Here is a 16,178-nt window from a genome sequence, read left to right as displayed (position 1 = left end):
GTCAAATTCCTCTAGACTATTCCCTCTTCCATTATCTTCGTGGGTGCCATTTGTACTGTATAAATCTCTATAGAACTCCTCAGCCCCTTGAACTATCTTATCCATATTAGTAATGATATTGTCGGCTTTGTCTCTTAACGCATACATCTGATTCTTGCGTATTCCTAGTTTCTTCTTCAATGTACACAATGAGTAATAGGGAAATAAGCTAACATTGAGAAGCAGAAACTCTCGGTCTCTGCCCTGTAGGGTAAATCGTTATAATGGCTATATCCCCCCCCCCCCTCCAATCGTTCTGTAGTAACGTTAACCATAAACCTTCTAGTTTACTTTTATTACAGTTTAGAATAGAATAAAGCTGTTTACAAACAATAAATGTCTTTCACAGTAGTTTCTACAGTCCTTGAAATAAAAGTAAAGCTCCCTGGAAAATTCGAAAGCCACTCTTTAAATCTGAACCATATCTGCGTCCCAGCCATCAGGATTTATTAAGAGTGGAATTTTACCTATTTTTCATCGAAAGTGGCTTGCCGGATATGGCACTGCGACAGCGAGAGAGCAAAGAACAACCCACGAACCACATGGAATCAAGCCATTATCTTTGCATAGCGATTGTGACTATGATGTCTGGGAGGAGGGTCAATACCCAATAATTATAGGCAGCCTAGAGTGTGGATGTGCTGGAGGTAGTGTAGCTTGATATTGGAAAACAAAACTTCCGCAGATATTTCTAGTGGAAGCATCTAAAAACGAAACTTAATATTTGTTTGTAGACAGGTTAGTGAACTTTCAAAAAACCACCTCAACTGCTTTTGTCCACTTTTGCTTGAAGAATATGGTATGTGTTCGGCATTTAGCTGCGAAATAATATGGGGTCATCACTATAAATAGCGTTCCTACATCAAAAGCGATAACCAGCAGTCACTGTTTTGATTACATTCTTGGTTTAAATGTCGTGCTGAATATCTCATATAGAGTGGCAAAAAAAGTAAACTGTTGTCGCTTGCTTGCGAAGTCACATATGCGGACGAGCATCGGAATTAAAAGGACCGTGGTTAAGGTTACTTCGCGTGTCATGATTACCGGAAACAGCTGTGGACTTGTTTTATATTTTTTTTGCGTATTTGACTATTGCTTCATATTTATGTGTGCGTTGTGTGTTACGTTTCAGGAAAATTTATTGTCCTGCATTCAACTTTGTCACAGAAGAATGCCACAATCATCGGTCCAACTCTCCATAATGCGAAATTCTGTGCAGTAAGTGCGCCCGTTCCTCCAGTAGGCATTCAACTCACATTCGAGGTTTAGTTATTGCCTGTTGCTTTCTAAAATATAAACAGCGTTAATGCTTATTATAGTAAAGTACCGATATACGATGATAAAGTCAAAATCAAGCGCTGCTTTTAGTATTGGAGTTTAACAGCGACTCATATATTTGAATTCTTTTTTTACAAAGCAACATTTCTATGAATTGTCAACTGAATTATTTGCTGCACAATCAGCTATGATTGTTATAATTCGTGTACACATTTATGCTAAAATTACGAGCAGAAGTGAAGCGCGAACAGCGAAATGTAGCTGGCGTTGACAGCCGAGCTAAAAATCCCCCGAGAAATCATTTTCAAGCTGATCGCAACGGCATTGAAAAACGGCGAGAGCTTTCTTTTCGGTTAAAAATTTGCTTTGGTACCATCTTTCTTGAAACTAATGGCACCATGAGGGTACTGGAATTTTCATACTAAGCTGATATTTTTGACGTGATTGCGCACAAGGTCAGGCATTCTACTATATTTGTAGCCATTATGTGTTCGACGATATTATATGGTATTCTGGCCTGGAATTGCTTAAATTGTGAAATATATAGAGGCTGCCTAGCATGATTAATAAATCTTAGAAATTAACCGGCATGTTCGCTACATAATAGGGTGATGACGATACAAGTCTAAAACTATCAGACTAAGTTCTATACACTACGCACCATTCTATGCACCAGATTTTGGCGTTTCGTATCCCTGTCTTTTATTAAGAAATACACTAAGCTGGAGGCGGGAAAAAAATGGCAATAATGAATTATATCTGAAATTTGTAACTTAGTTTGTTATTCTTGCTTTTAGTCGGCGTCGCGTGTGTGTGCGTGTGTTTGCTGAGGTACCCAGTTATTTATATGGTTTTCGGAGATAAATATTATGTTTCAGACAGTGCCGAAGCATTCGGAAAATGTTCGAAAGCAAAATATACTCAAAAGTTGCTCATGACTTAAATAGTTGTGATATAAAGGTCCGTTACCAGACCCAATTATAAACTTTGGTCGCATGGCGGAAGTTGCGAAGCACCTTGCTGGAAGAGTTTTATTGAAAACGTATTGAAAAGAAATTTAGTGACACGAAATGTAGATGCAAACTAAATGGTACAAGTCGATTGTGGGAATGGCCTGCCAAGCATTCCCCAGCAGGGACATTCTTTCATTGCCTCTACAAGCGCCCTAAATGACATTCATACCTGGTTTCCTCATTTTGTTTCATATTTCAGCTGAGGGAGAACTCAGCGTGTACGTTAGAATTCCCATCCTGTTTTTACTGCGACCACAGTCTCAAATTGGAAATTGTTTCTGCTGTGTGAGTCATCGCGTCCTTTCTGTTACGCCGATGCTCATTATCGTTAGGTTTCTTTTCGAACTATGCTCAAACAGAGCGAATGAAACAACTACACACAGATAAACAAATATATCGGCATCATTACAGAACCGCCATGACATTGTCGTGATGGCGTCATCATCATATCAACGTCGTCATTATTTCACAATGACCATCGTTGTCACATCATTTTCGAAGATAAATATTACGTTTCAGACAGTACCAAAACATTCAGAAAATCTTCGAAAGAAAATATAGATGGCAAATTACATGCTACAAGTTGATTGTGCAAACAGGCTAGCTAACTATTCTTCAGCAAGGGAATGATGAGCGGCTCACGGAATTCAACATGAACTAAACATCACCAGTTTCTTTTAATCGCTGGCAATATTACCCATCGTCGAATTATCTGCCTTATAAACCTAAAATTTAATGTGTAAGTACATACAAGTACCTAGGTGTTAATTTGCCGTGAGATTTGACATGTTCTCTTCACGTAACGCACGTTAGTAATGAAGATGACCACGTTGTTGGCTATATACATCGTAAACTTTATCTAGCACTTCCTTCTCGCCTTCTCGCCTATCAGACATTAATCAGACTGAAACCTGAATGCGCATGTGCTGTTTGGGACCATAAGCAGAGTAACCCTAATAAAGTGCTAGAATCTGTACAGAACTGTGCAGCCCGATTCATTATCTCAGAATACTCATATCATGCTAGTGTCACCGAAATGTTGTGCAAACCTTGAAAGTCTTTCTTCAAACCACATAATAGCACTGCTGTGCCTGTTCAAGTAAAGCTTGTATACGCTAGCCTGCGTCGGTGATGTAACCATAAAAAACCAGCTGCTCTTATAGCTGCGCAGGTATAGAGATTTATATATATATATATATATATATATATATATATATATATATATATATATATATATATATATATATATATATATATATATATATATATATATATGTAAACAAGCAATAGATCCGCTAAACGGAGCATCCTGCTGCGCCACCGCACTGTTGACGTCATTCTGTCCGTCAATAGGAGTCGTTTGGTTCGGTAAGACGGGAGAACCGAGTATTTGTTGCGTCAGAACACTATCGGACCTGCGATGGGTCGGCCGCGCGTCGTGCCTTCGGCCGAAGAGCAGGCGTCGTTTGATGAATGCCGCCGGGAACTCGCTCGACAAAAGGCTCGTCGTCGTCGGGCCGACCTCGCCGTAAGGGAGCGTGAAGCCGAGGCGTTACGACAACAAAGAGCAGCGGATACCGAGCTCAGTGTGCGCCAAGCCGATGTCAAACGTAAATGAAGAGATGTGGATACCGAGCCGAGAGAACGTGAAGCAGAAGGGCGTCGATAATGTTGTCTCAGAGAGGCGGTTCTCTGTGAAAACGCGTCCGATTTGGCCGTGTAATCTGTGCTTGTAAATTACCGCTACGCAGGAACCCAGTTCTTCAAGAACACCAACGAAAGCTCAACTTAAAGCGACTCGCACAGCGCAGGGGATCTGCAGATTAATATTTTATTGGGTGTCTTAAATACAAAACATATTGGGCACCAAGGCAAGCATTATAAACATTTTGCATAACGCAACCAACCAGACACACATTGGTTTCCCGCCTCTGTCCAGGAGGATAGACGTGCGGGCCAGCGTGGGATAAACGTAGTAGGTTTGCGAGCCCCACGGGCTCTACTACTGGTCTAATTCAGTTTGCTTTGGCGTTCTCACATACGTATAGCGTGTTTCCGCCTAACACGACGCCGCGAATACAAGCTTTGTTGCCCGCGACAGGATTAAACAGGAAGTAAACGAAAAACTGGGAAACAAAAACAAGAATCGCTGCATGCTGAGCTGTGTAGAGTAGTGAAACTATAACAATATCGCATAGTAATCTAGAAAGGCACAAGTGGTGTCGCAAACTAGAGCGTTTTACCGCATGATACGGTAAGCTTGTGGAAGCCATTGTTGCCCGGCATATTATCCTGATCTCAAGAAAGGTGACTGGTGTCGCCCATGTGGCTTAAGGCTGATGGCGCTGCTACCTCATTAAAGCATTACTGTAGCTATTGGGTGTGAAAAGCGTATATGTAGTCATGTGTGCGCTGTACATATCCGTTGTCAAGGGAAGCCGGTGCATTGAAGGCCGTATTAAATTATGCGCACTTATTTGTACCTTACGGCCGGAACTGTTCATATACAGAGCACTGCTTGGACTGCGGCACGCAGGTGCAGTACGGCATATCAAATTTCAGTAAAAGAAGGACGGAGAAGCAGGCTGAAACAAATAAGCACGTGCGGTAGGGGGGGGGGGAGGGGGGGAGGGGGGGGCTTGATAATACCGGCTACATCAGCATGCCTGTGTTCATCTCTCACAATAGCGGCCGAAAATCAGCTTAGGTTGACTGCAGTGCCTGTAGGTAATGCAGGATTGTTGGCTTTATGCAAATCCACCATGTAACATGACATGCTACAGCTAACGCAGTAGAACACGCGGCGTACTGACCACAGTTACCATTGTGTTAACATGCACCAGACACATCTACCTAGCTAATCCCAACATTGAAGTATTGGAACCACCTCCAAATCACGCAATTTGCTTCAGCCCATTTTGTAATATAGTGTGCGCACCGCACACACGTCAAATGTTGTCCCCTTTTCTGTGGTGTGCTTCTCTATATGTCATTTGGAACAAACGAACGCGGGCAAAACATGAGTGCAAAATGTGATACTTCAAGCTTAGCTTTCCGAGTCATAGCACAAATATGCCTAACTAAACAACTGCCAGGATAATAGATTTAGTACTTAAATAGGGGGCTGACTGTTGCCACGCTTACTTGGCTATTTACGGAAAACAGGGCTGACTCGACATTTTCGCCACTTCTCTCGCATTAGGAAGATTCAACAACACATTTTAAGGGCAGAATTCAGAAAGCATGACTTCTTATCGGCACTTTATATTAACCGGAACATTGTTCAACTTCACCCTTAGCACATTTGCAGGAATAAAAATTTCGTGATAAATAAAAGATGACAAGCTGCGCATTTCAGGACTAGTGAAAAGACGCTTATTGTGAATAGAGTTTGCGTGGTTAAGGCTGTACCTAATTGAGCACTTAATTACTAGGATCATTGTTAAACTTAAGTCTTAACACATTTGCAGCAATCAAAATTTCGTGATAAATAAGGAATGAGAAGTTTGTGGGCTGGGGAAAAGACGCTTATTGTGAATAAAGTTTGCGTGGTTAAAGGCTGTACTTAGTTGAGCAATTCACCACTATATACTAACCGTACCTGTGTGTGGATTCTTGTTTTTTTCCTCCATACTACGACACAGTTTCACTAGATTCAATTCTTCGACTTTATGGTTGGCTTGTACTCTTATTTATACGTAGTGGTCAGTTATAAGTTCTATAGAATTTCTTTTAATTGCCTGTGGCAGATGGAATATTTACAGTCCTTGAGCTGGAATATTAAAGAATGCGAATGTTACTTGCATGAGAAATCAAAACAAATAATCAAATAAATGAGAAAAAATAATTAAATAACTTCCTAATTATTTGCGTTTTGACACATGCGATTTGCGAATTGTAGCCGGCGAGTTTGCAAGGCATATGTGCTTAGAACAGTTGCTGAGGATAGCATGGATTTCGAGATATATGACATTAAACTAACGATTAAATATTTTTCGATTATTTTTTATTTTTCAAGAAAATGCTATTTTCTGTATTGGAGCCCTAATGTAAATGGAACACCCGTGTATTTCATCACACACTTTGAGAATCAATATCTCGAAAGTGGTATCATCCTGAAAATTAATTCCAAGTAGATTTCGCCTTGCAAGCTCACCGGCTACAATTAGTAAACTGCAGTATGTACTCTAAGGTAATTGATCGACAAGTTAATTAGTAAAATTTGCATAGTTAGGCAATTATGCGCGCCACTTTCAATGATCCATCTCAGGAAGCATGATTATGCTGTCACAGGCGGTTTTTCAAAAGTTCGGTAAAACTTAAAAATGATAACCGCGTATAACGAAGAACTTGAACGTTCGACATAAGTTCAAGGGGCGCGCATACTTAGACACTGTGTCAATAACATATATAGCACTTATGTAGGGATTGTGTGGCTTTTAAGGATATATTGATTGCCTTGATTTTATAAATTGCATGTTTTCGATCGCGAAGGGGTGTGCTAATTTTTGTATATATATCGAAGATAGGCATTTCTTTTTTTTCTAATTTTTCTTTTCTGATTCCCTTATAATATTTATTCAATTTCATTGGCACATGGGCCTTTGTATAAGTGCGCAATGTTTTCAGTATTTGTTTGCAAAACGCTGAGAGTTGTTGAACTAAATAAAGGCTGATGTCGAATATGCAGAATGACAACTAAATTATTGATGGTGATCAGACAGATCACAGCAAGGTGAGCTCATCATATGGAAAAATAGTTTCACTGAAGATTACTACCAGTCAGTACAGCTTGCTGTTTTTTGCGCATGTTTTAGATGACATTCTTCTACACTGTCCAAGGCGAGAGCGAACCAAAGCTATCGCTGAATGTGCGCACAACTAAAAATGGGCGTTGGAAGCGTGTGTGGTCCCAACCTCGTCCGACCCAATTCTGGCACTTCGTTTCTGAGACTGTATTTTTCACGGAGAAGGAGCCATACCAGGTAAGGCCACCACTAGTCCATTCATATTGCCTACTTACTGTCCAAACATTGCCAACATTCAGTTAGCCTTGGTTGTCTGCACCCTTTCCCCTTTCCCAACCCCGAGTACCAGGTCAAAACATTGATTCAGGCCGACCTCTCACCTTTTCTATCATAATAAATACCTCTCTCCAGCCATGGTTGTGCACAGGTAGCATTAAACTTTTGCGTCCTATCTTAGCTCCGCACTAAAATTGTACTGGACGTTTTACACTGTTAATGAGTTTTTCCAGTTCACCTCATTGTTCATTCATTAACTTGTAGACCTCGACTTTGATGCTGCCACTCTTACAGAGATCTGACCACTTTCATGTAGCCGGTGAATACTTTTCCTCCACTTATAAGCTCCAATCCTGACAACTTTCATTTCCGTGTAGCTTTAATTAACATTTTTATGCGGCAACGCCAGCGCTTTTTCTCTTTTAATACTGGGGTGTCATTTCAAACTTTGTGAGTGCACTTAATTAGTACATAGCTTTGACTAAGTGCTATTCAGCAAGTGTCTTCCCTACACCACCACTTTATTCAGCTGCAGCCCATAAGCAAAGACGCTTGTGCACGCATTTCAAATAGTCAAATAGACTGAAAGTGGTGGGAGAAAATGGTTTTGCGTATAAGAAAGTGGCGATCGTTTTTCCTTTACTCGTTCATCAGCGTGATTTTTGTTGTGCGAAACGAAAAGTTATGTGTACACGGTCATGCGGGTTAAATTCAAATAGCGTGCTGCCGCAAGCAGCGAAGCGGGTTTTGCAAACTACAGCACGAGCATTGAGCAAGTTGAGTTGCCTACCGCAAGCGAGATAGCATGGACCATTGTGGCAACAAAAAGTATTCAATGGGTTTTACAGGCAACAAAACTTAAAAGATCGTATGCTTGTTCTTTCTTGTCTGTCGTGAAATTCAGGGAGCTGAGCAGTGGGACTTTAATATGATGAGGAAGCAAAGAACGCAAAGTATTAAGCGTTCACACCAGGCTGTGTTGCGGAGAGCCCGTTCGGTTGAGTTGGATAGCTACCATGCTAAAGTTTTTACCCTCCAACTACTGCAAGCTTAGCAAGTTTCTGTAAAGATTATTAACTGCAAAATAATTTTGAGTGAGGGCGATCGTAACTAATAGAAGGTGACACAATTTATTTATACCACATAGGCTTTGTAGTCGTTTTGAGTGACGACCGTTTCATACGACCAAAGAAACAATTGTATGCCGTCAGCTTCAGCTATTGCCTTCTGTTCACTTTACTTGGCGAAGTAGATTCAAGTGGGACAGCGCGTGACTCCAAACTACATTGTGCTGCTTTTCGAAAGCCATATGGAAATCATAGCGGCAAAAAAGAAAAGAGTTGGACATGCCTCTTCTAAACATTTGTGTTGTAGCTAGCTCACATTAGTTCGCTGAAGCCACTCGTACTAACTTGAAGAACTTTACATATGTAGTGCTTCCTCTTATTAATAGTGTTTTGTTAGAGCTTGAAGAGGTGCCCATTTAGGCATAAGTATGCTACAATGTCTGTGAAGCAGCAAATTGTCGAACCTGCCATTGCAGTGTGACGCGTTTGGAGGTAAAATATATTTTTTTTTGTAATCAGTGGCTCAGATATAGAGCTAGAACTTATTTTGGTGAGTTACTTCGGCTTGACGCTGCCAACCAACGAAATCGCCTTCTAGTTCCAAAATTTAAACCATATGCGATATATCCTTCAATCCTGTTTAGCTGACTTTGTTTCCTCGTGCCACCTGAGTACGTGGTCATTGCCCATTGGTAATCTAACTATATTGAAAATAAATTTCTAACTGCATTGTAGCAAATGACAATATGGTGATTTTAGCTAAAAGATTGGCCATGAAGCAGTCACGTGAGATATGGTGCCCAGTGTAAGAAAAGGTAAAAATACCAGCGTGCTTTTCGGATATGAACTGTAATTGCTTCTGGAATTCTTGTATTTCAACCTTACTTCTTGGGAACTAGGTGTGGTGAGAAGCCTTTTGGAGACGTACATGTTTTTTCTCATTTGTTCTTATGCATCAAAAGGTTTACGCAGACTTATTACATGGTCTTGGCTAACGAATCCGAATATTGCTGATGTAGTTCGAAATTCGCGCCCTTATATATGTTGCAATAAATGCAAGGTATCGTTGAGGACGCGTAAATGCTCAGTCATACATGATTACAAAAGGCGAAATTTAGCAGATAGCTTTCAATGCTTGCAATGACAACCTGTCACGTGGTATTTTAATTTCTATTTAGCATGTGCTTTCTTTAAAGTGAAATTACATTTACTCGAACTAACTTGCATAAAGTTAAATGGCTGTTCATGCAGTAAAATATTGCAGAAATCGAAGCTAACGTCACTGAAATGTTTGAGGTATGTATTCTTAATTGAGTGTAAAGTTCATTTTCTTTCGTCCATTCTCTTTTCTGCTAAAGATTGCTTTTATTGGAGAACATGGGAGATCTAGAAAGTCCGGCTACATTGCCATTGATGACATCACGTTTTCAGAAGACTGCGAGCTTTACCACGAAGGTGAGTGCTGTGGCTGTATGCCAGATGTGTGTCATACACAATGTCACGCAGGTGTAAGAATTTTGATGAACTGAAGCCTTGCCCCATTCTGACTGAAAACGTCATCTTATTCTTGTTCTCTTTCTATAGACGAGCGCACGCCAAGTTTCGCCCGAGACGCCAGCGCTCGTTTCTCCCCTGGCGGCACGGTTTCCAATCCCCCGGGGGTTTGCTTCCGCCGGTTCCCTTCGCTCGCGCTGAGCCAGAGGAGGCCAGGCTGAGCGCGCGCTGCACGCGAGAAGGTGTAGGTTTCCGTCGCCGCTTCCCTTCGCGGTCGCGCCCGCGTTCAGTTCGCGCTGCGCGCGAAACGTCTCTTGTTTGCGACGGCGCCTCTTCGGATGACCGGAAATTATTATTGTGTTGTTAACTGTCACGACAGCAATGTAAACATGAAAAGGTTGATGCCACCAGTGAAATTATACCGATTCACAAGAAAATGGTACGAAAGAAGCAGACGACAGACATGGATTACTGCGGTGCGCCGAGCGAAGTAAACATCTGGCAAACGAAGCGAGATCGTTTATTGATCACTCCTGAGTGTATGACGGTTTCTATATGTAACCCACGTGAAATTAATAATTACTCGGTACATAATCCTTTTATTCATATAAAAACTTTAAGTTAAACGAGCGCTTGTCCTGTCTTCTTTCTCGTGTTTCGTTTGTGTGTGCGCTGTCTAAGAATGGAAACCACGTCTGTTGTATGCGCTAGCAGTGGCCGAAGTTCACGCGTGCCGAGAAATTGAATATGTGCATGATGCATTGAACATGACCGGAGTTCATTCCCGCTTCACCACCGCACCGATCGATCGGGTTACTGGACGATACACACCCGCGTCTTGGTCGCGCCGGCATTGCTGAAGCAGGAATGATTAATAATACTTTCAACTTCCGTCTCTTGAGTACTGTTAAAAAATGACCAAGCTGTCTACATTGCTGCCTCTATTCCATATTGTAGGGGACGTACTAGTTAAAGTTGTGTGCGCATGTCGTACTTGTGCTATGCAGCGATATATCTTGTTTATTTCCGCACAGTGTCGATAGAAGTCCGTTGTCGCCATCAGAGACAACACGGATTTGTAGCGAACATAATGTGAGAAACTGCAAAAATGACTTTAGCTCGTAGGTGCCGTATGTATGTGCCGCATCGTATGTGCTGACGATTTTTCCGGCGGCACATACGATGTCGTTTCCAATTACCTGCTCTGCGTCCCTTACATGATTAAGCAGACGCTGCCCTTTCGCCGCATTGCAGCCATAAAAATAATCGTCAAGCGTACCGATCTTCTTAAAGGCAAATATAGCGTGTGCAGTTTGTTTCACACTAAGGGGAAAACTCGGAACGTATTGCGTCGCGATGCGGCAAGCAATGGAGTCGTGCGGCGGCAGCAGCTCGAGCAGGCGCACACGCTTGAGGGGCAGTGCCGTGATCTGCGTCGTCTGCTACGGCGGCGCGCGCTGGCCGCATTTTCTGGAAGCGTGGTACTGTCAGGGGCAATGCACCGATTTCATCGGTACTGCGGGAACTGAGCTGATATTCTTTACTAAACGTTGTGCGTCGCCACACTCCGATCCTTCATTGGCGATAATGGAGTTCCACAAACTTCTTTTGACAACATGGTTCATTTGTTCTTTCGAAAGGCCGGAGTACTGAGCGTGTGCACGTATATTTCTTCACTGTGTGTGCTACCGTAATGAGCAGCGACAAAACGCACCAAGATGTGCGCGCAACGTGCTCAGTCTTTGTTTGACTCGAAAGGAAAACAAAGCACTCAACAATGGGAGTCGAACACGGTGAAACAAACGGACACGATTAAATGAACGTTGTAGGTTCAGACAATGAGCTGGAAGTGATTTTTCTCGATAATCTTTCGCTACACCAGACAGACCCTGCCCGCCGGTGGGGAATTGGACACGTCACGCTCGGAACTTCAGTTAGTATCTCGTCATGTCCCCAGCGGCAGCGATGACAGCGCTCATCCTGGAAGGCAGTGAAGTGTAGAATGACTTGATCAGGGATGTGTTCATTCGCTGCACGTCTCAGTCACTGACGATGGTGGATCGAAGCCTATCCTCGGGCGACTGATAGAGGGGATGTTGCGCCAGCGATATTTTCAACGAGCCCCAGACATTTTAAATGATGTTGGCGCCCGGGGATTGAGGCGGCCGCTCCAAGAGAGTGACTGCGCGCTCTTCTAGCAGTTCTTGCACAGCACGAGCAGTGTGGATCGGCGTCCTATCGCGTTAGAATATATAGTCGCCTTCCAGAAACGGGCCGTAAAGAATGTATGGAATCAGTACGTCGTCTATGACTGCCATGCAGCGATGAACTTACATTCGAGGCGTATCAGTGGGCGTCGCGCAACGCTTAGCAAAGAATACCGGCTCCTTTCACGCAGTAACGATGTGATCAGCGCCCTGCACCCGACAGTAGAACGTTTCTCGACAATGCGGCCAGCGTGCGTCGCCGTAGCAGACGACGCCGTTCAAGATGCCGCCCCTCGAGCATCTGCGCGAGCTGCTGCCGCCGCTTGACTCAAGCGCTCGCCGCATCGCGATGCAATGCGCTTCGAGTTTTCCCCTAAATGTGAGAGAGACTGTACACCGCCCTTCGAAAGAAATGTCCACGCGCACACACCGCGCGCGGCGCGAAACGTGCCCAAACACGCGCAGTGCAGGAGAGAGAAGGAGATTCTTGATGGGGAGGAAAGGTTGGGGTAAAGTGCAGCGCAGTAACTGTCTCTCAGCAGAGGACACCTCAACCGCGCTGCACAAGGGGAAGGGAATGAAAGTAGGGGGAGAGAAAGAGCACCAGAAACGGCACGCCGCGGAAATGTGAGGGAGCTAAAGGCGGTCGGCGAGGCCGACAGCCTCGGCGAATGTCAGGAGTGCACGTAGAAGTGTCCTGTGTCGTGAAGGGCAGCCCGAGGGGTGCAGGAGTTCCGTCACGGTGTCGCACGGCAGGCCGTGCCCACGGTAGACACGGGCAAGGGACGCGCGCGCGAGCGAAAAGTTGGGACACTCACACAGCAGGTGCTGGAGTGTCTCGATCTCGCCGCAGTCGCCGCAAAGGGGAGAGGGGGCTCCACGCAGTCGATGCCGCCGCTCGGCGGGCCACACAGAACCGGTCCGAAGGGCGAGGAGGAAGGCGCGCTCGCGCCTAGTGAATCCGGTCTGCGGGAGATGACGCGGTGGGCGCCCCTGCGCAACTCGGTCGTCGGGATGGCGGAGCGCGAGCTCCCGTCTGAAGTGAAGTCGCGCAGTGTCCAGCGAGCTCACCCGGTCTGTCAGCGCGGTCGACGAGTCGTGCGCGCACCTGGCCAGCCGGTCCGCCGTCTCGTTGCCCGCAACTCCGACGTGCGAGGGGATCCACTGCAGGCGTAGGTGGCATCGCCCCTGCAGTGCGTGCAGACGGACGGCAACGCGCTGTGCAAGGGGCGGCGCGCGCTCGTCGAGTAGCAGCTGCTGCAGCGCGGACCTCGAGTCGCAGAGAATCGCCGCGCTGGTGATGTGCGGCGACTCCTCGAGGATGTCCGCAGCGAGGTGAAGTCCCGCTAGCTCCGCCGTGGTAGAGGAAGCCCGGTAGTAGAGCCGGCACTGCCTCGTGATGCCAAGTGCGGGAGCAACACAGGCGGCAGCCGCCGAGCCGTCGCTGAGGACGGAGCCATCGGCGTACAAGTGTGTCATTCCTCCCAGGTCGTCCTCGATCCTGGCAGCAGCCTCCTGCTGTACAGCGCAGAGAGGCGTGCGTTGTTTGGAGCGAACGCCCGGGAGGTCGAGACACACGTGAAGTGGCGTGCGCTGGTGTGGCGGTGGCCAGGTCGGCGGTACGGGCGGAGGGTCGACCACCAGGCTGTCAAACAGTTCGCACACTGTTCCCACTCGTGACTGGGGCAGGCAACGGATGAGGGACAGGATGGGTCCTGCGTCCGGGGCACAGGAGAGGCGCTCGAGGTGACCGAGGGCACGCAGGTCAGCCGTCAAAGAGACGGGCCACGCGCCAGTTTCCGCGAGCGTCTCCGCAACCCGCGATGAGCGAGGGAGGCCATGGCACATGCGAAGCACTCGGCGGTGGTCGCTGTCGATGAGCTTCCACAGCCGGGCGCTGACACGACACAGTGGTAGCGCGTACAACACTTTCGGCAGTGCCACCGCAGAGTAGAGCGCCGCCGCGAACGAGGCAGGGCAGCCGTCGCCACGGGCGAGAAGGCCACGCACCGCACTCTCCACTCGGCGCATCTCAGCGCGCAGCCGGCGCACAGCAGCGAACCACGTGAGGCGGTTGTCTATCGTGAGCCCCAGGTACCGCACTGTCAGGCGCCAGGGCAGGGGCACTCCATCGACGAGCACGCAGCCGGTGCGGCGGCGAACACCGCAGGGGCGGATCAGAATAGCCTCGGACTTCGTCGACGACAGCCGCAAGCCGATGGCGCGCAGGAAGTTCGCGACGCCGTCCAGCGCCTCCTGAAGCCGGTAGCGCATCTCCCCCGTCGCAGAGGTCGGCCCGTGCACGAGAAGCGCGATGTCGTCTGCGTAGAGCACAGCACGCACAGGGTAGCGGCCCGTTTTGGGAATGCACTCGATGATGGGCGCGAGGGCAAGGTTGAACAAAAACGGGCTCAACACGCTTCCCTGAGGCACACCGCAGCGCACAGGACGGGGCGAGCCGACCGTGCCCCCGACTCGGACAGCTGCTGTTCTCCCGGCGAGGAAGGCCTCGATGTAAGCAAGGAGCCTGCCCTCCACACCGAGCGCCCGCACGGCCGAGAGGATGGTGTCGTGAGGGAGGCAGTCGAATGCGCTCTGGACATCGAGGAGCAGCAAGAAGGCAGTCTCCCTGTCGAGCCTGGCCTGCTCGAGGGTGCTGACGACGATAGCGATGCAATCCGCCGTGGAGCGGCGAGCGCGGAAGCCGCACTGCTCGGGAGGTAGAGCACCGCGGGTATCCGCAATCCACTGGAGCCGGGACAGAGCCATCGCCTCCATCGTCTTGCCCGGGATAGACGTGAGGGAGATCGGCCGATATGAGGCAGGGCTGTGAGGTGGCTTGCCGCGTTTCAGCACGGGGACGATTACAGCATGTCGCCACGAATCTGGGAGGGAGCCGCTGTGCAGGACGTCGTTGTAAGCGTCGAGCAGGAGGCGACGCTGCGGCTCGTCCAGGTTTCGCAGCATCTGCAGCGTGATCCCGTCCGCCCCAGGCGCGCTGCGGCGGCGGCGGCCGCGCGACAGGGCCCGCCGCAGCTCGTGATAAGTGAAGTCACTCTCGCACAGGCTTGTGATTGCCTGTGCGTGGTTTGTGTGAGCTTCGCCCCGCACGAACACCGCAGCGTACAGCGCCTGTAACACAGCCGGGGGCGCGCTGGAAGCAGGAGGGGTGGCAGCGAAAGCGTTCGCCAGAAGCTCTGCGAGCTCCAGCTCGCTGATCCCGCGCGCTATGGCGATGGCTAGCACCGGGAACCGCGGTGCCTTCGGGTTCAGGAGGGCCCGGAGGACTCGCCATCCGCGGCGCTCGTTGCACGGCTGAGCGAGCGACGAGCAGAGGCCGGCCCAAGATCGGCGGCGCAGCTGACGGGCGTGTCGTCTGCACACAGCGTCCAGGCGGTTGTACAATGTCCAGTCCGCCTCGGCTCCGGTTCGCATCGCTCTCCGCTGGGCGCGGCGGCGAGCGGCGCGCACATTGAGGAGCTTGATGTCCGGGCAAGGGGAACCGGCAGGTACGGCGACACGCGTCGAAGCCCGATTCGCGCAGTCTGCGATGTGCGCGAAGAAATCGTCGCCGCGCGGTGTTTGGGCACAGAAATCGCGGAACATAGGCCAGCGCACGACCGTGTACACACGCGTGGCGCCGCGATTCGGCCGCACGGGGGAGAGGGAGATGGGGAAGTGGTCGGATCCCGCGGTGTCCGGGGCACGCTGCCACTCGTATGAGCAGCGCTCCGAAACAAGCGCGAGATCGATCACTGTGGCGGTCCCGCTGCGGCGGGCGAAGGTGGGCTGGCCGCTGTTGATGACGGCGAGGCCCGCCGCACCGGCCGCGCCCATCAAGTTCTTCCCCCGGATGGTGGTCTTTGCAGAGCCCCAGCACCCATGATGCGCGTTGAAATCGCCGCACACCACACAGTCACGCGCGAGCGAAGCGGCGAGGCGTGACAGGAACGTCATGTCGCACTGCAGAGCGGGTCGCACGTAAACACTCGCGACCGACGTATCGGTGCCGCGCACACGGACGGTAACGGCCGCGCACTCGACCACTGCACAGCA

The 16,178-nt window shown here is 48.1% G+C and overlaps 1 protein-coding gene across 3 annotated transcripts in view; it reads left to right on the top strand.

The window, feature by feature from the left end:
• LOC135909438 (MAM and LDL-receptor class A domain-containing protein 1-like) overlaps positions 1 to 16,178 on the top strand; it is a 269,210-nt gene that overhangs the window by 171,685 nt on the left and 81,347 nt on the right. For all 3 annotated transcript variants that reach the window (XM_065441393.1, XM_065441392.1, XM_065441394.1), the window contains exons 41-43: positions 1,172 to 1,257; positions 7,148 to 7,315; positions 9,780 to 9,876. In XM_065441393.1, the coding sequence (XP_065297465.1) occupies positions 1,172 to 1,257; positions 7,148 to 7,315; positions 9,780 to 9,876 (351 nt within the window). The remainder of the gene's footprint in view (positions 1 to 1,171; positions 1,258 to 7,147; positions 7,316 to 9,779; positions 9,877 to 16,178) is intronic.

Source organism: Dermacentor albipictus, chromosome 3 (genome assembly GCF_038994185.2).
Source record: "Dermacentor albipictus isolate Rhodes 1998 colony chromosome 3, USDA_Dalb.pri_finalv2, whole genome shotgun sequence".
Taxonomy (NCBI): domain Eukaryota; kingdom Metazoa; phylum Arthropoda; class Arachnida; order Ixodida; family Ixodidae; genus Dermacentor; species Dermacentor albipictus.
This window is presented reverse-complemented; position numbering and strand designations above follow the sequence as displayed.